The 25568-nt window shown below is 41.2% G+C and overlaps 1 protein-coding gene across 1 annotated transcript in view; it reads right to left on the reverse strand.

Annotated features, from left to right (window-relative positions):
- Positions 1–2983: 2983 nt before the first annotated feature.
- Positions 2984–25568, reverse strand: part of CLIC4 (chloride intracellular channel 4) — a 62254-nt gene continuing 39669 nt past the window's right edge. Inside the window, exons 3-6 of the mRNA XM_042439833.1 lie at positions 19469–19594; positions 16831–16937; positions 10086–10267; positions 2984–7158 (exon numbers count right to left, since the gene is read on the reverse strand). Of these exons, the coding sequence (XP_042295767.1) occupies positions 6994–7158; positions 10086–10267; positions 16831–16937; positions 19469–19594 (580 nt within the window). The 3' untranslated portion in view covers positions 2984–6993. The remainder of the gene's footprint in view (positions 7159–10085; positions 10268–16830; positions 16938–19468; positions 19595–25568) is intronic.

Below are 25568 nucleotides of genomic sequence, written 5' to 3' on the forward strand. Positions count from 1 at the left end.
GAACAGTGCCTTGAGATTCAAGTTATTGGTCTTACTCAATACTGCCTACACCGACCAGCAACAACTCTGCAGGGTTTCAGCCAGGTATCTTTGCCAGCCCAACCTGGAGATGTTGGGATTGAACGTGGGACCTTCAGCTGCATGTCCTGTGCCAATGAGATATTGCCCATCTAGACACTGAACCTGTCTTCAGAAGACGATGTAAAAAGTACCATGAAGAAGGTAAAGGGAGACACCTACAGGATAAACACTGAATGCCCAACGTTCAGTGCTTTGCCCATTCTGTTGCCTGAAAGTTCATGAGCCAAACGTCACCTTCAGGAAGACAGCTGTCTTTTCATTCCATTTGCTCATTTCAAGATCAGTTTTTAAAGAGCTTAAAATTCCAGATCCGGAGCTTGAATCAGAGGGGTGAACAACAGGGATGGCTGTCATTTCTGCTGAATCCTGAAACCATTTTCCCATCCATTTCCCCATCTAGTTCAATTTAATCTGTACCGGGGATGGAGTATCCAGATGTTCTGGATCTTGTCTCCTAGATGTCCCAGCAAGCATGGCCAATGGTAAGGGATTGTGGGAGTTGTCGTCCAAAACATCCAAAGGTACAAATGGTCCCCATCATTGGCAAATGCCAACTGGAAGTGGGTTTTCCAGTGTTGTCAGCCTTGTTTAGAAATACCTGGGGATTCCACTTGGAAACTTCTACATGGAAGCCATGCCCTGCCACTGAGTTACAATCCTTTTTCAATCACAGGAAACCAAGTGGAATGTAACCGGGCCATAAAATCAGTACCTGTTGTATCTCTTCTTTTTATTATCAGTAGGAAGGGGCCACAGAAGATACTCTGATGAAGTACATATTCCTACCTCCCCACCTGCCCTTCTCTTCCATCAAGATACTTCTTTTTCCATTCACATCCTGCATTAAAACTAAAGAATGAAAATGCTCAGGTCCCTCAATGCCTAACAGATAAGGAGGATGCAGGAGTTCAATGTTTTTGTTCCAAGTGCTTCTTTTACCCTTCAGGGCCTTCATTCATTCTCCCACTTGACATCTGGCTGAAGAAGATGCTTAAGTAGGTGCAAATAGGGTGTTCTAGTCTTATATAGGCAAAATCTTGTCTATGAACTACACAGTTCTTTCTCATGAAATTAAAGGTTTTATACTGAATGTTTAGATGTGTTCACAGATTTGTGAGAAGTGGGGAAGATGCTCCTTCTGCAGCATTTGTTGTTTGACACATAATATGCCATAGTTTTCAGTTCATAAGCACAGTTCATGGTATGTCAGCCAAGTTCAGCTCCAGAACAGCATCCTGTAACAGCGGGATGACCCAAACTGCAACTCCCATTATCTTCCACCCTTATCTATGTCAAACAGCATCTACCAAACCATGTTTTCCCACCCTTGTGGTAATAGCAGCTTACCATTTGAAGATGGAGACGTTAGCATTTCAAAACTTCTCAAAATCATAATGGTACTGAATTCAGAAACACATCTTTCTTACACTTCCTAGCCCAAAGAAATGGAACCAAATACATTTCTTGGCCCAAAGCAAATGGAACAAACTTTCTCTTATGCTTTAACACACTGGGTCTTAAGTAGCTGTTTTTCTTGCCTGGGCCAGACTAGAGAATCCAGATGGCACAACACTATGGAAAGCCAGTGCTTGCTCAATAATCTCAGAAAGGAGTTCAAATCCCAGCTAACAGACTAGGTGATCTTGGATATCATCACACATTTTGTTTCAGTTCTCATATGCATAATGGGTACAATGATCTACACTTTAGGGCTTAATGAGAAAAACAGACACAGGATGATTTTGGAAGAGCTGTGAAATCTTGCAATAGTATCTTCCTTTCAAATGGCAACTCTTGAGTCAACCACGACTCATAGTGACCCTGTGGATAAGACATCTGTCTTGTTCATATCTTGACCGCAATCTCTGCTCTGATCAATGTTTGATCCAAGGTACGAGAAATATTTTAACTTTTTTGATTTCCTCGCTGTCTAGGTTGAATTTATATACAGTGAGCCCTCAGTATCCGTTCCAGACCCACTCCCATGAATACCAAAATCTGCAGATGCTCAAGGTCCATTGTTCCCAATGGTGGCGTGTGCATCGCCATTAGGGGCAGCCCCCATTGTTCCGAGTGGAGGCGCGTGCAGGTGAAGTTCCATTGTCCCTAAAGGCAGGGTGGCTGCCATTAGGGACAACATGGATTGCCATCTGCGGATACTCAAATCCACGGATGACAAGTCCGGGGTTAATGAGGGCCAACTGTAGGTCCTTTGTAGTCATCATTTTTGTTTTCTTTATGTTCAGCAATAACCCTGCCTTTGCGTTTTCTTCCTTGTCCTTCCTCACTAATTGTTCCAAGTCCTAACAATATGGTGTCACCTGCATATGTGAGATTGTCCATGTTCCTTCCTCCTGTCTTCACCCCTCCTTCTGCTGAGTCTAGCCCAGCTCTTCATATGTTTTTTCTGTGTACAAGTTGAACAAATAGGGTAATAAAATGCAGCCTTGTCTCACCCCCCCCCCCCCGACAACTGGAAACTTAATATGCTTCAAATAGTAAACTAAATAATCAACGCTTCCATGTGCCCAATTTTTACATTCCATGGAAACTACCTCCTAACTAGCTTTCATGAAGCGGAAGGGTAACTGCACATTCCCATATTATGAAACATTCAGTCTCTCTCACAAGATGAAGCCAAATTAGCTGCCTTCAAAAGTCAACCCATTCTCTATTTAAATCAAGGTGGTCAACCATTAGAAGTTGGGGGCTCCACTGGACCCCCGGGGTCACTGCTGGCCATATCCAAAGCCAAAAAGAGCATGAAACTTGAAAAGCTTTCCTATGCAGTCATTTGACAAAGGTTCATTTTATTCACACATCAGGTTAGCTACTACACAATCTCACAAATCTAAGACCTACAGGTATTAACTTTGTAAGAAAACAAGCATTCAAAATAATCTTTAAGTGAAAATATAAATTTTATTTTTTTAAAACAATAGCTGCCAGCAGTTTGCTGGTATATCTGTAAAAGATATTCCAGAAAAGTGAAAAGATAAGCGTACTGTATTACAATAGTCATATAGGTATCTCTCTGTACAAAACCAAATTAAATGTCCTGCCCATTCTGGTAATTTGAGCATCACTCCACTATCCACTGTCCAGAGCAGGTTTTATATATATTTGCTTGGAATATGGTTCTTTTCAAAAAGTGTAAGCAAGAAATGTACAGAATGCAAGCAATTGTGGTTTCACACAGGACAAACCCTCTTCCATTAGTTGCTGCTAATACCAGTTGTTATTTTTAATATAAAACAAATGGTTTAGCATTACTTTTGTTGCCACGGAAAATTTAGATTAAAGCAGAGTTATCTTGTAACTTGGAGGGGAAAGCAGGGGAAACTAAGTGAAGAGTTTTACGTGAGCACCAACATCTACATGCTACTAGCAACAGGGCATAATATGAATTAGAGAGCCTCCTGAGTACATTTTAACACAAGAAGGGCTTGACAGTGACTGATTTTTTGCCCCCCCCCCAAAAAAAAAGACTAGTCATGGTAGATGTACTTTACAGTGCTTCTAAAGGCATAGCAACAGACATGGCTAGGGGTTTTGTGGTCAGTTGGCAGTACTGAGGAGTCTATGCAATCCATCCCTCTTGTTTGTGTAGAAGCCTGATTAACTAAAGGATTTGATAGAAGTGGAAAAGATAAGGTGCCAGTGCTTATTGTACATAGCTTGTGCACCAGGACCAGTGAGCATGTGGTCCTCCCAACATCACAGGTTTGCAATATCCATCAGCCAGTGGGGATGGATGATAGGAGCACCAGTGTAACAACATCTTAAAAACTGTTGATCTTTCCCTTTTGAATGATGCTGCAGGTGAGAGGAAGATGGCTCAAGGGACTTTCATGCACAGACTGAACTATTAAAAACAGTGTGCCTAACTGGATTAAATATATAGAAAAATAGATTAACAAGTCTGTAGTCAAAATTGGGCAGGGAAGAAGGGAATGGCCTATTTCTAACCATATCTTTCTCCTTGCATTCAACCCAAGCTTTTTGCTTGTTATCCTATTTCACAATGATTGTCTTGACCCACAATGATAATTCAGAAATCCAGAGTGTGGAATGCAACCCACTTGTACTAATGGACAGAAAGAAAAAAAGAGCTAAACAAAGTAAGAGGAGATTGGTTTACATGTTGTCTGAACTGTGGCTCCTAAGTTTGTTGCTTCAAAATTAGTCAGGGGTCAGAGAACCTGGTTAGTCACTCCGTCTTAAATGGAGCTAGGCCAGGATCCGCAGCTGGATAACATGCTATCCCTTTTCTGGTTTGCTGAGAACTACAAGGAGGAATGTGAGAGGGTTCAGACTCCATATACTAACACACAGCTCATTTAAAATAACCCAGGATTCTCTTGAATCTGTCTTTTTGTTGCATTCGGTTATGATCAATCTGAAAAGGATGGCTTTGTGCCTCTGAATGTTGATGGAAAAAAAAATCAACTGGAAAACAAGCAAAGGTTTTTAAGTAAATCCAAATAGGGAGGAACCTGCAACAACCTATCTATGTGATTCTACTATTTTGCTACCTCACTACCAAACGTTCAAGTTGGCCAACTGACCAGAAGGCAACATGGGCAACATCACATAGAATTTGGGGGCAGGTTTCAAACAAGAGAAATTGAACCAGGTTGAAACAGCACAAAGTTCTAGGAAAGGTATTTTAAGTTAAAGATGCAGGGTGCTTTGGGGCAGTCACAAAGCAACAGCATAAGCACAGAATGGATTTTGTCAGTGCTGGACATTTCGTATATAGGAAGAGGAAGGCACTACAAAGCCATTTATAACACACACACAAAGCTAGAAATCATCTTTCCACCAATTTGAATGAGAAATAACATTGTAAAAGTATGGTGCTTATATGCAGGGTTTTTAACATTGGATTTCCTGCCCAAATGTTAATGTAAAAGGAAGTGTTATAATACTCTTTTGTGCGTCCCACTTACACTGCAGAACTGAGGCTGCAATTTTTATTGAAAAATCAGCCAGAGTGAACTCAATGGGACTTGCTCCACAAAACAGCTTCAATAGCTCTTCCTGATTTTTAGAAATGGCAAGCATCCTTACATTTTGTTTTTAAAAAGGACAATCCTTTGCAAAAGGTTACCAAAAATACACTGTCAAGTCTCTGGTGGCATTTAAAAGAAATGGCAAGGCTCCTTTATACCTCAAACCCTGGCCTTTCTTTGTATTGAAAAAAATTCCAACTAACACTACAACTTTTGAGATATATATATAGTCAGTACTGTTCCTTAATGCTATTATAGGACTAAATCCAATTTTAGTCTCAACTAGAGTAAAGTTATTATACTGAACATGACTTATTAGTCACCACCTACATGTCTTATTGATTTGGAACTGCTCTGGTTGAGACTACAGCTGGATTTAGAAATACAGTATCACAAATGAACTCTATAATATCATGATTGCGGCAGGGAAAATGACAGGTCAGGTACCATATGAAACAGTTACACAAGTAAGAATGAAGGGAGACACTGATGGGAGAGGCTGGAAATGTCACATCCAAGTTACTCCAGAAGTGGGAATCGTGACAACAGGATTACACACATGGTCAAGTAAGGCAAAGAAACTGGTATATGAAGGCCACTTGAACTTCATTAAAAATAAACTAATCCTTAACAAGATTCTGACTTTAATAAATTTGGGACAAAAATATTATCTACACCCAACTACAACACTTCTACTTTAGCAACATAAGAGTAGCTAATTCTTAAGAGAAACCTCATGGTTATCTAGGATGGTTGTCTAACAGCTCTGGCTTTGAATGAGAGTAACTTCAGAAATAACTCCTACTTATTGACAAAGAGCTTAGCGCTTTCAAAAGAAGCCAGATGATGTTATAAACTTTGGATCATATTTTATAATAATGAGGGCCAAACTCCTACATCTTTAGAGAAAATTTGTCTCTAGGAAGATCCTCGAGTTCCCATCCAATCCTATGCAGATTCATAGCAAAATAATCGACTTGTGCTGAGAGTACAAAAATTATGCCTTTGCGTCTCCCTACGTCTCCAAAGAGCACAGTGGTCTTTGTGGGCAACAATTCCTTTTATCTGAATTTGTCCAAATGTGTCTTTTTCACATAAACTTAGATGTCTGACCAAATGTTTCACAAGTGGTTCTTTTTGGTGAAGCTACCTTTCAGGCCCTGTTTGGATAGACCAAGAGGTACACTGCGTTTCAGAGGAATTTTTGCTCTGGTATGCAAGATTACTTCAAAGTACCTCAAAGTACATTTTATAATCCTTGAACCACCAGTAAAAAGTGCTCCCTAGACCACCCTGAGGATCCAAGATTCAGTCTAAACTCTAAGTGCCAGTTTATATGATCTGGAATATTAAGAAGTAAAGCTGTCCCTAGACTGAATGGTTAGGCAAAGGGATGGCAATGTTCTCTGAATGAAAAAGAACTCTCTGCATGTAAAAACACATCATCAAAAAGGGTAGGCTGAACTCTTCTTCCCGCAGAGCAAGAAATTAAGACAGAAAGAGTGTTCAAACCTCTATCTCATGTCATCTAAAGTGGTCCAGTTCAGGAAAAGCTTTGCCACTTGTTCCCTCTAATTATGAAACCTGATCTTCAAACTAATATGGGCCCAATATCTACAAACCAGAGTAATAAGTAGGGGTCCATTCAGCAGTTCTGGACAGACTCCAAAACTGCTTCATGGCAACATTAAACACTGTGTTCATCTTATTCTAGGAGGCAAAACAATTAGGTGGCATAACATCCATTTGCATTTTTTAAAAAACAAATTACTACACCTGTTCTACCTAATGTAACACTGAGTACTGCAAGTATATGCAAAGTAAACTGCTATCTTTAAAAAGAACAAAAAGGAAGCAGTCTGTTAAAAGAAGCTTTTCCTTATGAAAGTGTGAATGCTTATTTTGTGAGTCTCTTCGCTACGTCGCTGTAAGCTATTTCAATCTCTTTGTCTCCAGGACAAGTGTTGGTGAATTCATCACGGCTGTAGGCATTAGCCAGGTATCTCCAGATCCCAGTCATCGTCTTGGGAATTTCAAAGTTACGATACTTTTTGGCCACAACCTAGAAAGAAAGAAAGAAAAGAATTGTTTTTGGATGGTGTTCAAGAGAGGCAAGACTGGGGTTTTAGGTATTTGGTTCTCAACAACAAAACATTTGGTGCATAATCCACTGGGAAGCTCTGCTATAGGAACCTCACTGAACTGAAACCACCAGAGAACTATTATTTATTATTTCACACCCTGTACCTTCTCTGACTAACTCAGGGTGGCACACATTTGTTTCCCTCTCCCCATTTTATTTTGTCAATTGAAGTAGATTATTGCACCAAGAGACATGAGTGGCCAAAGGCCACCCAAGTAAGCTTCATGGCCGAGTTGGGATGTGAATGGATGTCTCCCAAATAATGCATGGAGGTCATCCAAATCTATTCTGAAGAATGAACATCAGGAACTTGGAAAGAAGAGCAAGACAGAGGAACCCCTGCTGAGAGAATTTGCTGAGTTTACTCAAGAGTCCAGCTACTAGTGAAAGTGGGGAATCTGTGCCCACCAAGGGGCTTATTCATTGTATTTTGGAGTGTTGAACACATTATCAAAGTTAAATTGTCAATGGATTTCCTGGAGGACAGACAGGAAGCTGAAAAGGTAATTTCATTCTACAGAATGAGAAGGAGCTAAATCAGAGATTCTGTTCCTTGTGCTGGGATACATAATAGTGAGGACTAAAGGTTATCTCAATTTTATCTTCTCTGCCATACCTTGTCATCAACATATTTTCATCTGAATGGTGTTTTATTTTATTCTAATCTGACTACACTGTTCTTTGATCTGATTGATTTATCAGAGGACCTGAAAGCATGCAGTCCCCCATATGTTGTTAGGACTGAAAATTCCAGTAAGTCCTAGCCCACACATAAGGAGGAATGCTAGGATCTGCAGTCCAAAAACACCTGGAGGAGCACATGATTCCTACCTGTTCATTTTACGGGGTGGTCCCTTTCTTTTCTAGAATGTGCCTGAGCAATGGGGATTGTCTGAGGGGGTGTAGAGATGCTCCTGTTACAACAGCCACAGTCAGAGCACAGTATGGCTGGACTGACCAGTTAAGGAGACATGCAGCAAGCTACCTCAGAATTATCTCCTTTTCTCCATCTATTCCGCCCCCCCCCCCCAAAAAAAAGCTTATTTTGGCTGTACTATTAAGATGCTTTCTCATCTGTGAGTTCACATCTGTGCTTCTTAGTAATAAAACAGTCCTTACTCACATTAAGTGTGGACAAGGGGGTGAAACTGGATGAATAAAATAAGCAAACCAGAGGTCTCCCAGCTTTGGCATGTTTTGTGCCACCAACAATGGCAGGATTTGTGTTGGTCAGGCAGGAAGGGTGATGTTATCTCTAAGGAACACATCTCTGAGGAATCCATCTCCCTCACCAGAAAACAACTCCACTCAGATATCAGGTTTGAGTGTTTACACCAGATGTTCAGTCAGAAACAGATGAGAGGTTCTACTAGTGGATCAAGCACTCTGCTACTCAGTTTCCTGACTGAGTCTCCTTGAGCTCTGTGCTTTTTCACACCAACAAGTAAATCTGTCGTTGGACTGACTCCATAGGTTGGTGTCAGAGGCAAAGCAAGGGGTCAGTTTCAGAACAAACATAGTAGGAGATTTCCCCTTGATTCCACAGATTTGAGCCCCATTTTTTAAAAATCTGAAACACCTTTCTTTTATGAGCATCTTTCCAGCACCTGATTAAAACCATTCTGTCCACTCAAGAATTTTAAACTGGGTTGTCTTTTTGTATTAGGTGTCTCTCGATTGCATTGAAGACTGTATTTTTGTTATTATTGAATTTGGATGACTATGAATAATCACATATCACATATGACTACATAATAATTACAACCCAAAACAAAGAAAGAAAATTTGCTTTTTTGTGTGTGATTCCATGTAGACATGAAATCTGCATCCCTGTCCAAGGGAGACTGACTTTTCTCACTGTTATTCTTCCACAAGCAACTGGCTGCTGAGGAAGTAGCTTTTAAAAGGAATGGTACTATTTTTTTATCTCTGTTTTCAAATGCTTTTAATTGCTTTCATTGATTTTTTTTAATACTGATAACCTGCTCAGTAATGTTTTCAATATTCTGCAGAACCTCAGTTAAAGAGCCAGTGTGGTGTAATGGTTTGAGTGCTGCACTAGGACTCTGGGGGACCTGGATTCAAATCCCTACTCAGCCATGGAAACCCACTGAGAGACCTTGGCCAAGAATGTGAATTCTCTCAGCCACAGATGAAGGCAATGGCAAACTCCCTCTGAACAAATCCTGTCAAGAAACCCGAGTATACAGTTTGGCTAAGGGTTACCATAAGTGTGAAACAACTTGAAAGCACATAGTAACACCCTTGTTTTTTAATTGTATCATGAACTATCTTGAGTTCCAGTGTTGGGAAGAAAGGCATGATATAAACAAAATAAATAAATAAAGATTCATTTAAGCAGATATGTAGAGATATTTTGTAGCACCTTTGAGACTAACTGAAAGAAAGAAGTTGGCAGCATGAGCTTTCACAGACTTTGTTCTACTTCCTCAGATGTTTTGCTGAGCATCTAAGGAAGCAGACCAAAGTCTACGAAAGCTCATGCTGCCAACTTCCTTCTTTCAATTAGTGTCAAAGATGCTACAAGATCTCTCTACATACTGATTTTACAGACTAACACAGCTATATCATTGAATTCTACCATTTAAGCAGGTGATAGTCAGAACCCTTGCTAGCTTTACCTCTTGCTACCCAAGTACTTCCCTTTTATGTTGGGTGCCTCCCCATGAGATGATCTCAGATAGTCGCAACTTGTCAATATGTGGCTCCTCAACAGAATTGCCATAACAGATTATTCCATCAGATACTGTTGACACATCCAAACGAAAGTCAAACACCACATGTACATATGTACATGGTCAAGCTGGTCTTCAAGGCAATACTACCTTGACAATATGTAGTTTGGGCAACAAATTGCAATCTGCTAGGGTCATCTCATCACCATCCAGAAACTTGCGTGTGGAAGCTGGCACATCCTCCATGCTGTTTTCATCAATCTCATCTGGATGAGGTGTATTCAGGTAGTCATCAAGCTTCTGCAGAGTTTTCAGGAGGCCCCTTTCCAAGGCTGGAGGAAAGAGGAGCTTGGTTAATCAAGGGGGGGGGGATATAGGAAGGAAAACCAACAAAGCAGCATGAATTAAACAGCCCAAGACATTCATATCTGCAAGACCACCTTTTCTTTGTATTCAATCTCCATTACACATTGTCAATAAACACCAGATGCCATGCACCTGCCTTAATAATGAGCAGGGCTTTCCTAGGGAGCAGTCAATGGGATACAGGATAGCCTCCATGAAAAAAACAAACTATGCCTGATGGCTTTCATTTAGAAACCAAGATCCAAATTTACTGCTGCTGTTTATTGGGCTATTTAATCTAAGGTTTACTATTTTTGTTGCTTTGGTAACTGACTCTTACTACAAACCATATTAAACTTCCAGCCACTACGACACTCTGAATACATCTGGAGGAAAAAATTATTATTATCTAATCAGATCTCATTTTTGAAGCTAAGCTGAGTTGAGTCTGGTTAATAGCAAATGAAAAAAGACTAGAGAATGTCTTGGGTTAAGAAAGAATCCTGCCTGAAACCCCAAAGAACCACTGACAATCTAAGTTGACAGTAATGGAGGAACCAATGGTCCAATGCAGTACTAAGAAGTTTCCTATGGCCTAGATCCAATTGTTAGCCAAACTGGACTAGGGTCATTAATTTAATTGCTGAATGGCAAGACAATGCTTCACAAATCCCCTTGATTCAACGAGTCAAACACTAGTATGTATTTATGTATGTATGTGCCTTTAAGTCACCTGTTGATTTTTGGCAGCCCCATGAATTTCATAGGGTTTTCTTTGGCAGGGAATATTCAGAAATAGCCTTGCAAGTTCCTTCTTCTGAAACCTAGCATACACGCACCTGGTGTTCTTCAGTGATCTAACCAGGGCTGACCATGCTTAGCTTCCAAGATCAGATGAGATCTGGTACCTTTTGGGTATATAGCTCCCTAACACTAATAGAGCAATGAGACTTACAGCTCTTCCACACTGAGGAATAAAGCAAGCTGACACAACTTTTACTGTCATAGCTTTATCCTGTGGAATCCTGACAGTTGTAGTTGGTGGGGTATTCAGCTTAGAATCATAGAATCATAGAGTTGGAAGAGACCGCAAGGGCCATCCAGTCCAACCCCCTGCCATGCAGCTTAGTCTGTCAGATAACTCTGGTGCCTCACCAAATTACACATCTCAGGATTCTGTAGGATAGTATTAAAAGTAGTGTCAAACTGCTTAATTTCTGCAGTATGGATACACCCTGAGACTAATATTCCTAACAGGAAAGTACACTAAAAAAGAATAAGACTGTGAATTAACACCAACTACTCAAAATCTGCATTGCTTTTTTGCACAAGCAAACCTATTCAATGATCTAGGATTTTTTAACTATTGAATTTCTTGCTCCTGTTTCCACATCTTGTTTCTCTCTTTGTGCCCTTACATTGTATTAGATTGGAATAACAGGGCACAAAACACGAAATATTCAGAACAGAAAAACGGCAGAGGGCAGCCTTGCACAACACAGCTCTCTCTCCAGAAACACAAGATAAGTTTTGCTCTTGTTTCAAACACTGCAGAAGAATGTAGGGTTTGGGAACTTATTTATATAACCCGGCAGTAAGAGGATAAGCGGTGCTTCTTTAGGACATTCCAAGGGATGCCTTCTGAACTTTAGAGTGGTATAAGAACCAAGTGCTGACAAGTAGTGAATGCGGTGGAGTGCTGCTTTTTTTTTTTTTTTAAAGCAATGAGGAATTTATTGCTCCCTTGAAGGTCACAGACTTTTGAAAGATGTACAAAAGCAGGCCACAGACTGCATTTCAAGGGTGGGCAATGAGCCATCAAGTAAATCGTTCTGGTAGCCTCAAGATGAATTCTCATTAACCTCTATATACACTGTTGGACTCTATGTTGCAAGCCAAGTTGGACAGAAGCAGCAGTGTCAATCCGGAATGAGATCTATGAATGATTCAATGAGACCGTACACTTTGGAACTCTTCCAACTATTCCCTGCATTAATTATAGCACAGTTTCCAGTTTCGGCAAAAGCAGATAGAATTGCAATGCAGAGGTGTTGCATCCCACTCCAACACCCCTTGTTGCTTACACACTGTATATATCCATGCTAGATACACATATGCATGTGTGGTAAACTCTCATTCACCCACCTCATCCCCATTCAAAATAGAAAAAATAATGAGCATGCATGCCAGGCTTGGAATTTCTGCAGGCCACTGCAGTCATGTAGTGCCCTTGAAGCAGATTAATCTGAATGATATATCAGCAGGATTGTAGTACAGGCATACTTCAGTTAACAAATCCTTTGACATAGGAGCTCCTTTTTCCAAAGTGTTTTAATGGGAACCTAGCCCAGGCCAGGCCAGTCCCCACTTTCTTGTCTTCTTCCTAGCTGGATGTTTTGTTTTTGCAGTATTCACATTGGAAGGAACCTATCTCTATTATTTCATACACGTATTATTTATACTTCCGGTACCAAAGTTTCCATTAAAGAAGTAAAATCCAAGAACACATCTACTTCACTAATGGAGGCATACCTGTACTCTTAGTTTATTCTGCTCCTGAACAGAGAACAGAAATTAAGCTTACTATTTACATGTCCCTCTTCCTTTCATGCTCCCATCTACAATTCTATATGCTGAAATTTCATGCAAGGATAAAAAAAGTCATTGAAGCTGGTATTAACTGCAAAATTTACCTTTCCTAAGGAATGCCACTCGCGTGAAAAATTGAGTGCAATATTCTAGTCTTTAAAGTTGTGGAGATGTGTTTGGAAACAAATATTCAGGAAGGGTAAATGGATGCCTTGCATACTCTTTCTCGTGATAAGAAGCAGCAAAATTACAAAAGGGATAACCAAAAGGGGCCACAGAATTCAGAGAATTCCTCTAGAGTGATTTTTCAGGCCCAAAGGAAATGTGAATTTTGACTATCTCATATACTTGGGGCCAAGTCAAGCCTATTAGAAGTTTGGCGTTTCAAATTACTTGAGCTATAACTTAGATGGCCAATCCATCCCTTAGTACAGTATTGTGTGGGCTACAGAGGTACAGAAAAACATAGAGCAACAGTGAGTAGAAAGTCTAATCCAAGAACAACAAAAACAACTAGGAAAATGCACCTCTGAAAGGGTACAATTATTACTGTTGTTCTCTTACAAGGAGCTGCCATATGAAATCCCTGGGCAAAAGGTCGCATAGCAACCACAGATTATTTACCAGCCCAATGCACAATCTAATGTCTATAGGTATATGCATCCAGTGAATAGCATTTTGAAGCTACAAAAGGTGGCACAGTGTTCTCAGTGCAAGAAAAATATTAGGCAGAGCGCTTTGGAAGAAATTGCCACAAAGCATTTTAACACTAGCCCATTAAACCTTAGCAGGAAACTTATTTTCACCCAATCCAATAATTAATTCTAGATGAATTGGCAGCCTCTTTTTTTCCTGGTACAGTTTGATAAAGTGCTTATGAAACTTAGGAATTCTCACAGGAAAAGAAACTAAGGGGATGAACTGAGTCCCTGTACTGGGAGGAAGGTGGGATATAAATAAACAGAATAATTTCTTAGAAAAATAATAGAGGCCAGATATATTATGACAGTAAGGGCTGTTCGACAGTGGAATGCACTCCTTCCTCGGAGGGTGATAGAGTCTCCTTCCTTGGAGGTCTTTAAACAGAGGCTGGATGGCCATCTGTCAGGGATGCTTTGATTTGGATTTCCTGCATGGCAGGGGGTTGGACTGGATGGCCCTAGTGGTCTCTTCCAACTCTATGATTCTATGATTCTATGATTTAAAACTGTGTCTGGATAGTACAAGAGCCAGTGTGGAATAGTGGTTTGAGCGTTCAACTATGATTCTGGACAGCAGGGTTCAAATCTCCACAGAGACATTAAAGCCACTGGGCGCCCTTGGGCAAATCACACTCTCTCAGCCTCAGAGGATGGCAATAGGAAAACCCCTCTGAACAAACATGCCAAGAAAACTATCCTGTGATAGGTTCACCTCAGTGTTGCCATAAGTCAAAAATTACTTAAAAGCAAACAACAACAACAATAACAAGATAGTACATTACCCCGCTGTATTTACATCACTGAGGATAAGATGATAGTGTTTAGACATAGGAATATTGGGTAAAGAGACAAGAGGACTTTCCTTAATGTTAAAGAGATGGTCTTTAGAAAATGTTTGCTTTGATGGCACAGGTACAACAAATGCAAAAAAACCCCTTCAACTGCTACCTGGAGAAGACCATGTCTTTCTTCAGAATTTCAGCTTGAAAATATGGCAATCGTTGGTGGCCCAGAAATCAGGATAATTTATTCCACAAAGACAAGAAATGGGACAATTTCCATTGCCAGGCCCACTTTCTTGGCCTTATTCGCCAAGCTGCCTCTTAATCATTTTCAATGGTTCATCTATCTGCATTCTTCTCCTTCCTTTGGGAAATTTATGCACCTATGTACATATATTTCATGAGCCACAAACCCCACCATTTCAATTTTTCGTCTTCAATATCCACATCTATTAAGTGAAGGTAAGACTTTAGGCATCTAACAAAGGAGCATTGAACCCACAAAGACTTGCCCCATAATAAATCTAGTTCTCTTTAACAGATACCATTCAGCCACAGAAAGAAATAATTCAACTGTATTTGTGCATGTTTGGGATGACGATAAATTACACTCTAAGCATCTTTCAAGGATTCACCACAGAGGTGAGCATAAGAGTTGTAGGGATAATGCTCTGTACCACTACTTTTAGTGCAAACTGTATGTAGTGTGGTGGTTATGATATGCATAAATTATCATGTGGATGTGACTTGTTATGTAGCATAGGATTCTAGGAACTTGTTCCAGGCTGAATGTCTGAACAGTTCCAGTATAATGGATGCTTCCACCCTACACAGAACCATAACCAAGTATTTTATGGATACCAATCCTAATAAGAAGAGCTGGCATGGCCTAATTTCTAGCTGTCAAGCAGCCATTATCTTACAAATTCAACACAACCAGTATCTCATTTGAAAGCCATAGGAAACCTTCTTAATGAGCATATGCTGTTAAATGCAAATGTCTGTAAACAGCTGCCCTGATATGCACAACAGCTCTCAATACAACAGCAATAGGATCTGTTAGGCGTAAGCATGGTGTTTGAGCAAACATAATGGCTCCAGTCCATTTTAGCAGCCTTGACAATTTTATGACTGTTTGCCTTTAATTGGCCATTGTTGTCTACACAATCTGCAGAAACCTCCTGGGTACAGCCACACAGCCTGCACATCTTTTGTGTGTGAAAAGCCCCTAATGACAGATGAACAAATGGAGATGAAATAGCTGGCCTGTGCTGTGCTCAACAGCATCGGTCAGTTCCAAGGACTGCAATGCTGTTTTCCAGGTGATGACTTGAAGCTAGCACTAAGTACCTGAAGAGGATTAGCTTTAAGAGTAAAGATGGAAAAAGCAAATTTTCCCGCTCGGGAATATAAAAATACAATACTTAAAATGGAAAACAATTCATGACTACACAAACTGATTACCTCTGTGTTTTGGTTATACTTGGAAAACAGAAATGTACAATCACTGTGCAAAACCAGGAAAGTAGAGAAACTTTCTGGTACTTTCATCCACTTTTCCTAGCTTGAACCAGTTCAGAATAGGGCAGGGAGGAGCCAGGTTGTGCCCCATGGGGCAAGTGGTTTTTTTTAATGCTACTGCCCTTAGTGGAACCCAGAATGTGCTACCCGAAGCAACAGATAATCTTCCCACCTCTGGCATAGGACTTGGAAATGTCAGCAGTGATTTTAAATCATTAAAGAATATCTATTCGCTAATACTAAAATATTAAAATATAGGCCAGGTTTACAAAGCATCAATTTACTCACGGAATGGACTGCACAAGTAGCAGTGTGACATTGTTATACCTCACACACAGAGGTATCCATGAGCTCAATGCACAAACACAAGCCCAGTAGAAGAAACAGAAAGTGGCAACAACAACAACCCCCCAACACACACCTCAATTCAGGAGATGGAGAAGGGCAAAGGAAAGGGTACAACTATCACTCTCTACCCCTACGTCTACTGCAAAGAGTGTGTCTAGCCTATACCCTCCAGATGTTGTTGGATGCCAAGTTTCATCATCACTGACCACCAGCTGTGCTGATTTGGACTGAAGGCACTTGCAGTCCAACAATATCTGGCTCTTTATTTCTGGACTACTGCTTAATCTCTGCTCCCATTGGTTCCCCACTTCCAGCCACCTTCTCCTTGCAGGATTGGAAACATGCATTTTGGAACCCAAGGTAAGGCAGAAAGTATCCTGGCTAAACTGTAACAAAAGAAGGTAAGGGGAAAGCATTTTCATCTTCCTTCGCTCCTGAAAACAGTGGCTTATATATATTTGAGATTACCATTTAGAGAGCCCTTAAGAAAATCTGCTTGTTTAGAGGCAGTCACTGCCTGCTCAAGTAATCATCAAACCTTTCTCCCAAGGTAAGTAAATAAGTCAAATGCCAAATAACATTAAAAGGGGGGCAGAATGGATTCCCTACCTTCATTTGTTTCAGGCCTGGAATTCTTGATAAATGCCGAAAATTTAGCAAAGATGTCCATTCCAGCAGTGTTTGATTCTGGATGTTTAGCTGAAAGCTTTGCATATCTGAAGAGGAATATATATTCAGTTTACACTATGATTTGTATAACAGCACGGTATCGTATCTTACAAAGTGAGCATGTTTTTCCATAAAGTATCAATGTTTTACAATGCAAAGACATGCCTTTTCATAATAATTGTAGACTGGACTCCTTTGGGGGAAAACACATTGCTTTCTTTGGGAGGACACTGAAATTCAGTGAAGGAGGGGTCAGGATATATTTCAGTCAACAATGCAGGAAGTATTTTTATTTCATCCCATTTTAGATTCTTCTCTTCCCACCTTTTGTTTTATAGTTCTGGATATTTGGGTAGAACATTCTTGATGCTGCACACAGAAATGCATCTTTGGACACAGGGCATTTGTGCATCCTGCAACACATTGTCACTGGTCACAAAAAATGCCCCAGCCCTTTTATTACCAAAAAAGCCCCTCCTCATGCACCACAAGTATTTCTGATCCCACATAAGGCATTTGTTTCTTCCTCCAGTTTTGCAATAACCCTAGCTGCTACTTAAATTACCCAACCATTGGGTATAGAGGGCACTGCGCTCCAGTGGCTCCAATCCTACCTCTCGGGCAGGTTCCAGATGGTGAGGCTGGAGGACAGTTGCTCTTCTAGAAAAAAGCTAACATCTGGCGCCCCCCAAGGCGCCATCTTGTCCCCCATGCTGTTTAACATTTACATGAAACCGCTGGGAGAGATCATCCAGAGACATGGGGCGCAGGGTTATCAGTACACTGATGACACCCAAATATGCTTCTCTATGTTCCCAACTGTTAACAGTGAGTAAGGATGACATCTCCCCTCTGAATCCCTGCCTTGAGTCGGTAATGGGCTGGATTAGGAAAAACAAACTCAGGCTGAATCCAGAGAAAACGGAGGTACTTGCCATAGGATCCTGACAGAAGGAAATCTGTCAACCACTCCTAGACAGAGTTACACTTCCCCTGAAGGATGAAGTTCACAGTTTGGGAGTACTTCTGGATCCATCTCCATCAAGTAGATGCAACGGCCAGAAGTGATTGGTATCAACTTTGGTTGATACGAACTGTGACCCTACCTCAACCAAAAGGACCTTGAAGCTGTAGTACATACTCTGGTAACTCTCGTCTTGATTTCTGCAACGCGCTTTACATGGGGCTACTCTTGTATCAAATTCGGAAGCTCCAATTAGTGCAAAATGTGACAGTCAGGTTGGTCACTGGATCCTCGAGATTTGACCACATAACACCTATTCTGAAAGATCTACACTGGCTTCCAATTAGCTTCTGGGCACAATACAAGGTGTTGGTTATTACCTTTAAAGCCCTATATGGCTTGGGCCCGAGTTACTTACGGGAAGGCATCTCCCTATACAATCCGCCCCGCACTCTTAGAACAAATGGGAAGAAATTGTTAGAGGTACCAGCATCTAAATATGTTTCTACTTCCCAAAAAGCATTTAGTACAGCTGCCCCCAGACTACATCCCTGGAAACTTTCAGGAAGGCGGTTAAGACAGTGCTGACGTGCATATCCACCTGACCTTCTACGAATTACAGACTGTTTCTCTATGGAACGAGAGCATCTGACCCCATCATTGTTGATTTTATGTTTTTATGTTTTTAACTGTGGTTTTAACTTGTGTGATAATAATATTGTATGTTTTAACTGTATTTTTAAAATTCTGCTGTGATCCCACCTCGATCCAAGTGGGAGAGGCGGGAAGATATAAATAAACTCTGTTATTATTATTATTATTATTATTATTATTATTATTATTATTATTACTACTTGTCTCCATCTTCTCTCTGCTCTGGACATTTCTGGCACCTGAAGGCACAGCCTAGCTCTCTCCAAGCTGCTTTTCCAATCTCCCAAGGACTAGGAGAGGCAGCATCCACAAACCAGGCTACTGCTGAGGTCCTCATTTCGGCCTGGGGAAGGCTGGAATTACATCTTGTTTTCCCTCAAGCAACGTTACAGCTACTTCTCCCCAGTGTTAAGTAACTGGAAAAAGCAAGCCTGTTTCCCAAGTGTCTTGAACTCAGAAAGATCATTCATTCAGAGTCACCTGAAATATTGCCAACACCAGCAGACAGTGTTAACCTTAGAGAAAGGGTATAATTCCTTAGAAATGCTGAATTACCTGTTATGAATTCTATACATTTGGGAAGTTAGTTTCTGGGTACTCAACACTCTCAGTATAATTTAAATAGACACATCCCCCCCTAAAAAACAACACACACACAATGCCACTTAAGCATTAAATCACCCAGATGTCAGTCTGAACATGGGATTTGTTTAGAGTTTAACAAAACCTTGAAATTAAATTTAGTCAATGTTATCGAGTCGGCCCTCCATATCCACGAATTCTGCATTCTCTCTTAGAAATTGATCCCTGAGAAATTGGTTTGCAACAAAACACCCTGCCCAAACAATACATCACATGAGCCACATGGAAAACTAGTAACACTGATCTGGAAAACACACAAAAAGCACTCACTAAAATATCTTGCTACAATACACACACAAACACTCCAATGACACTTACTTGGGCGGGCAGAGGACATCTTCAAGGAACTCTTCAATCTTGTTTACATCTGTTTTCACCTCACTATTAAATGTTATAAAGGGTGGGTGAGTCCCTGGAGCCAAGTTCTGAAGGTCTGCAGGCTTCCTGTATTAAATTTAAAAAATCCCTATATTAAAAACATTCAGTTCATTGAGTGATTATAGTAAAGATCATAGTTAGTGCTATCAGTGTCAACTTAAGGTCACTGTGCCTAAGTACACTTGGAAAAATTTTAAGCTGTGATCAGCAAGTATGTTTCAAAGGCACAGAAAAACATATGGACTAAGGACTGAATCTCGACTGAACTCAATAATAAGGTTGGAAGAGAATGAAGTAGCCAACTCAACCAGAAAAATGCTACTGCTCTTACAGAATACGATCAGCAAATCCTCAAACTAACTGGAAAGCTGTAAATGGCTTTAAGTGATACACCCAGTTCTCTTATGTACACATCTATGGAACAGTCTATATGAAGAACTTCCAACCAGCATCTTGACATTAAGGCCTAGATCAATTTCTTCCGATACTGCCCTTAATGTTATTGGTCCCATCTATTTCATGGCTGGAATACAACTCTGGCTGGCTTAGATTTTGATTCCTCATAACCTAAACCCAACTTATATTTGATTCCTCCATCACAACCCAGGATATGTGATAGGTTCTGCATTTGGTGATAGCACATGGCCTCCCAAATGTTGGAAATTCAGTATCCTTATACATGTTTTAATGCAAGTCAAAGCAGCACAGGAGGAGAAATCAGAGATGGTGATCATACTGTAAAACATGAGAACAGATTCAATATAAGCTGTACAAGCAGGTGATCATGCCAAATTTGGAAACAAGGCCCGTTACAGACAGGCCTCTAAGTACGTGCTGAGCACATACTAGGGTTAGAAGCGGCGGCCTTCGTACACCCCCACCCATTACGTGTCAGCACGTACAAAATGGCGGCAGCCGTTCCACACGGCCACCACCATAACTACGTCATGACCGTGCCCCTCCAAACAAGGCAGCACGTTGTGACGTAGTGGGGCCCGCAAGGCGCCTAGTGCGCCCTTCCGCGGCCCTGGAAGGAGCTCGTTTCGAGAGCCCTTCCCTTTGCGATGCTGGGCGCAGCCTTTAGATGGCTGTGCTAGGACGCAAAGGAGAAAGGGGCCAAGTGGCCCCTTTCCTCCTCCCCACCATCGCCAGGTGTCCTTGGGCTTGAAGCCCCAAGGATACCCCTTTCCAGGCGCGGGGAAGCGGCCTTTTGCCGCTTCCCTGCGGCCTGAAAAGCAGCGAATCGGGGCCTCAGAGGCTGCCGTTCTGGCAGCTGAGGCCCCGATCACACCGGGAAAGGGGCGGGTGCAGGCCGCCCCAACGGGCGGTCTGTAACCGCCAGAGTTACTTTTCCAACACCTTTCCTAAAGTAAATTAATTTTATCTGCCTGTGCATATATGTATGTGGAATATTTACAGCTATGATTCTTCAGCATTTAGGGGTTTAGTTTGGTTTCATTATACATTAGAGGTTTCTAGTTGAGAATACTTTCACCAGGGCAAGTATGATCACATTTCGGGAGGATGTAGTGACAGTTGGACCTGCAGGGAGAAAGCAATCTAGGTTCCTCAAAGGAGACACTCATCTGCCATCTCACCTGGTTCATTCTGGGCCTCTTACTTACTTCACCTGAAGACAATAAAGCTTTTGTGCAATAGAAGTAAAAGTTGGGATGAAAGATGGGTTTTGTCTGGGTTTTTTTAAAAAAGAAAAATGGAGTATATTAGAGTTAAGAGGGAGAGGGTCACCAACCAAATCAAGAGACCCAAATATAGAAATGTGGAGATGACCACCATCTAACATAGGAAGACATTTCATTTCTTTCCCAGGGGAAATTTTGCAAATACTAAACTGTAGCTTCCAGAAGGCCTAGCTAGCACAGCCAATGGTGAGGAACACTTGGAGATGGGATTCAATAACATTTGGAGGGCCACAAGATCCCCACCAGATTTATATGCTAGCCATGCAATTTATGGGTAGATGACTCATATGCCATATTACATAAAGCAACTATTGTCAGTACTTCAACACTTCTGGATATTTGTTCAATGTTGAATGCAAACTGTACAGGCACAGCACCCAACTGTTCTAAACCTGTCCCAAACTGAGCATGCATGCACTTCAGACAGCTCTAATTTGTCCTTCTCCAAAATCTACTTCAATTTGTGAGTCAGTTGCGTACCTTAAGTAGCTTAAGCTACAATTAAAATACTGCTGTGTACACCCACAATAATTACAGGAAATTACTCAAATGGCTTTACTCCAATTTCTCCTACTGGTTGAAGAAGGTTCCTTTTAAGGTAACCTCCCCCCCCCAAAAAAAAACCCACAACTCACTGTGACAAACTGTACTTATCAGATGTTAAAACTGTGTTCTGTGTTCTTGGGGCAGGTAAGATTCTTATCAACTGTCAAAATGACATTTTTTTTAAAAGGTGTGGGAACTTGTGCTTCCCAGTTCCCAACACAATTTCCCTTTCCATCTACCATCATATTTCCCATAAACCCATTGTTATTGGCACTTGGCATAAGGTTAAGCAGAGTGCCAGGAAGATGCAGTGGGGTTTGCATGTTGGACCAGGGCTCCAGGAGACCAGGGTTCAAATCCTCACCTGGCCATGAAAACCCACTAGGTGACCTTGGCCAAGTCACACTTTCTCAGACTTATGGGAAGGTGTCTTAGCCAGTACTAGCAGTAATTCCTGGCCTCTCCAACGGTTCTTTCAATGCCATACTTTGACACATGTTACTGATATAGTACAATCTTTATTGATGATAAATGATGCAGCAAATGGTACACAGTAAAGAAGCAGTTGGGCCTTTTCACTGATAGAGTCCAACATTTTTTTCACAGTCAGCAACAGAATTGTACCACATAACAAATTCTACCTAGACTACCTTTTGGCCAGCAATCAAATCCAGTCTCCATCACTGGACATATGGGGAGCCTTGGGCTGGGATGTACCATGGCAAGGACCATGGAAGATGGGCTCCCAAGAATACAAAGTGCAGAAGCAAACAAAGAAAATGAAAGTGTAGAAGTGTGACCCATCTCCCACCAAATGCAATATAAGCAGCTTGTGTGTGCTTGTGCCTTCAAGTCATTTCCAACACTAAGAAGAACCTATCATGTGATTTTCTTGGCAAGATTTGTTCACAGGAGGCTTGCCATTGCCTTCACCTGAAGCTGAGAGTCCAGTGTGACTTGCCAAGGTCACCCAGTAGGATGAGCTGGGAATCAAACCCTGGTCTCCAAAGCCACAGTCCAACACTCAAACCACTATGCCATGCCCCCCACAAGCGGGTTAGCAACAGATAAAAATTCACTCCTCCAGTCCATTCCCAGTCTTCATATCTTTCCCAAGTCTCAAAGTGTGCAGCAAATGCATAAAGTATCCAATAAAGTCAGGAATACAAGCTAACTATTTAATGCCTATGGACAGCAGTTAATGGCTAACATGCACTTTAAACCCCAAGTAGATGGAGGCAGAGATCCAATTCAGTACAGAAGGCAATGACAAACCTCCTTGAATCAATCTTGCCAAGAAAATCCTATGCTGTCATAGGTCACCATTAACTTCAGAGTTGACTTGAAGGCACATAACAGCAAAAACAAATAAAATCAAGCACACTTCGCTTTCCAGAGCAAAGGATGAAGCATTTACTGGAAATATGTCAAGATGTACAGAGGCCACTCTTCAACAACAGACAGCCATAACTAATGGTGACTTTTAGTTTAATACCACAACTTTAGTCTGGATGCGGCTCTCATCTTTTTTGCAGTTATGCAAAAGCATAATAAAAGCATCTTGAAGGATAGCCCACATATTGTTTTGGCCAAGACAGAGAACATTTCAATAAAGAAGGGTGGGGTACCAATTAAGGGGAGGGGGATCTTTCAAAAGGAGGAAGGTATATTTTTCTGTCAAGTAATCTTGTCCAAACCAGTTGCAAAATTTATGCCAGCAGATACTAGTTTACATAATGCGTGCACAGAAACCTGGAAGAGCCTGCCTATCCTTGTCTCATTTACAATAAACCCTTCCCTGTCTGGAGGCAAAAAACTACATAAGCCTCTCCTACTCCACACTATCGTACACTACCCATCTCACAAATTTCACCCACTTGGTATGAAGTGAAGCTGTACAGGCAGCTTAAAAGCAGGAATAGGAAATATATGTCCCTTTGTGGTTGATGGACAGCAATTGCCATAATCACCCCACCCACCCCCTGGCTATACTGACAGGGGTTGATGGGAATTGCAGCCCAACAGCAATTCAATGCTCACACATTATCTACCTCTAGTTTTTAAACAAGGAAGCTCTGGATCTACAGGCAAAACATTAAGCAATTTGTAGATCAGCCAAGATTTCTGACTCACAATTACTGAATAGCAGGAGCAACAAGATGAGGTCTTCCCACTTTCAACTGATGAAATGAAGGAAATTTGGGGTAGCCAGGAGTAGGCTTCCATGTCCAAGGATTGTGGACTAACTAGTATTCTTGTAATCATACACAAATTCTTGTGTTCAGAATTCTTTAAACTAAAACATATGTTCTAACAAAAATAGATGGGAACCCACAAGCAATGCAGCTACACAACTGAATTCTGTATTGTGCAGAATACTGTATCTCCTATATCAAGCATTAACCAGCAGTCTATGGACCCTTGGAAGGAGTTCTTGGATAGGTTTTGAACAGGGGTAGGGGTGGGATTTGGGGAGAAAAAATGTTTACTTCTTTTTACTTTGAAAACTCTATTCAACTGCATTTTTCTGGCATGGCAGTCCATCATCAGATTCTCAAAGGGTTCTGTGACCCCCTCAAAAGGTTAACAACTACTATCCTATATCCAGTAACAACTACTATATCTTATATCCACTATCCTATATCCAGTAAGAACCAATCTTTCTTCCAAACAACTTGAGGAAGCACCCATGGTGAAGGAAGATATTTATTCCTCTATAGTCTAACACACTTCTGATGCAGACTCAGACAAAGAAACTGGCCTGCTCCAAGGTGCCCAAAGAGCTCCATTAAGCAAGCAGGATGTGGAACCAAGAAATCTCATCTGCCTGGTACCTTAACACCACAATGATTCTTACCAAAGTTAGTCAATGGAGGATGCTAGTGTTACCAAGTTTGGATTTAATAAAATTTTGGGTACATGCGGTCTGTGCTATGACCCCTGACTGACCCTAGAAAAGACCTGCCATTAACCTAAAAGCGGAGAGACCACGTAGGCAGCTCGCCCTGCAAAGGCAGAGCCCTAGAGAAAAGGATAGAATTGGAAATTTCCATAGGAAGTTTGGGAGTCGCCAAACCAGAATCGCCTCTGCTGCCCAAGTAAGACAATAGACTTGGCTTCTCACTTAATGGGCGACCTCTGGTATACACTATTGGGACCCGATTCTGGCACGTGGTGTTGTTAGGGCCACCTCTCGGCTATATTTGAGCTAATTAAAATTCCCCTATTTCGATCCTTCCTAACACTAGGAACAGGGTGAGAGAGAAGATGTCAGGCCTTACTACCAAAGAGCTAAATCCTTTGCGATTATTTCTAAGCACTGAGCAAAGTCTAACAAAGATATGACCAAAAGAGGACAAAAGCAAGTTTCAGGTGCCCGGAGTGGACAGTTTAGCCCAAAGTAAGTACAGCAATAATGTCCCATGGAACATTGTTATAAATACTCTAGTATTTATTTACAGTAGTAAAAAGAACATCTATATTGACTGACAAGGAGGGTGGCACTAGATGGGTCATACAGTTTGTGTCACTTAGGGTTTTTTCCCCTTTAAGATTCACTGGACAGATGCCCAGAAGCTGGCCAGAATTATTTTAAAGATCAGCATACATACAAGAGGATGGATGAGTGATAGCCAAGCTTCTGTAGACTCAGTCTGGAAGGGGTACACATTGGTTTTATAATTTTTGCCTTATTCAGACCCGGGAAAATTTCCCTGGGAGTGTGGTGGGTCTCCTTCTTTGGAGTTTTTTAAACAGGGGCTGGATGGTCATCAGTCAGGGGTGCTTTGGTT

This window comes from Sceloporus undulatus, chromosome 9 (assembly GCF_019175285.1).
Source record: "Sceloporus undulatus isolate JIND9_A2432 ecotype Alabama chromosome 9, SceUnd_v1.1, whole genome shotgun sequence".
Lineage (NCBI taxonomy): Eukaryota > Metazoa > Chordata > Lepidosauria > Squamata > Phrynosomatidae > Sceloporus > Sceloporus undulatus.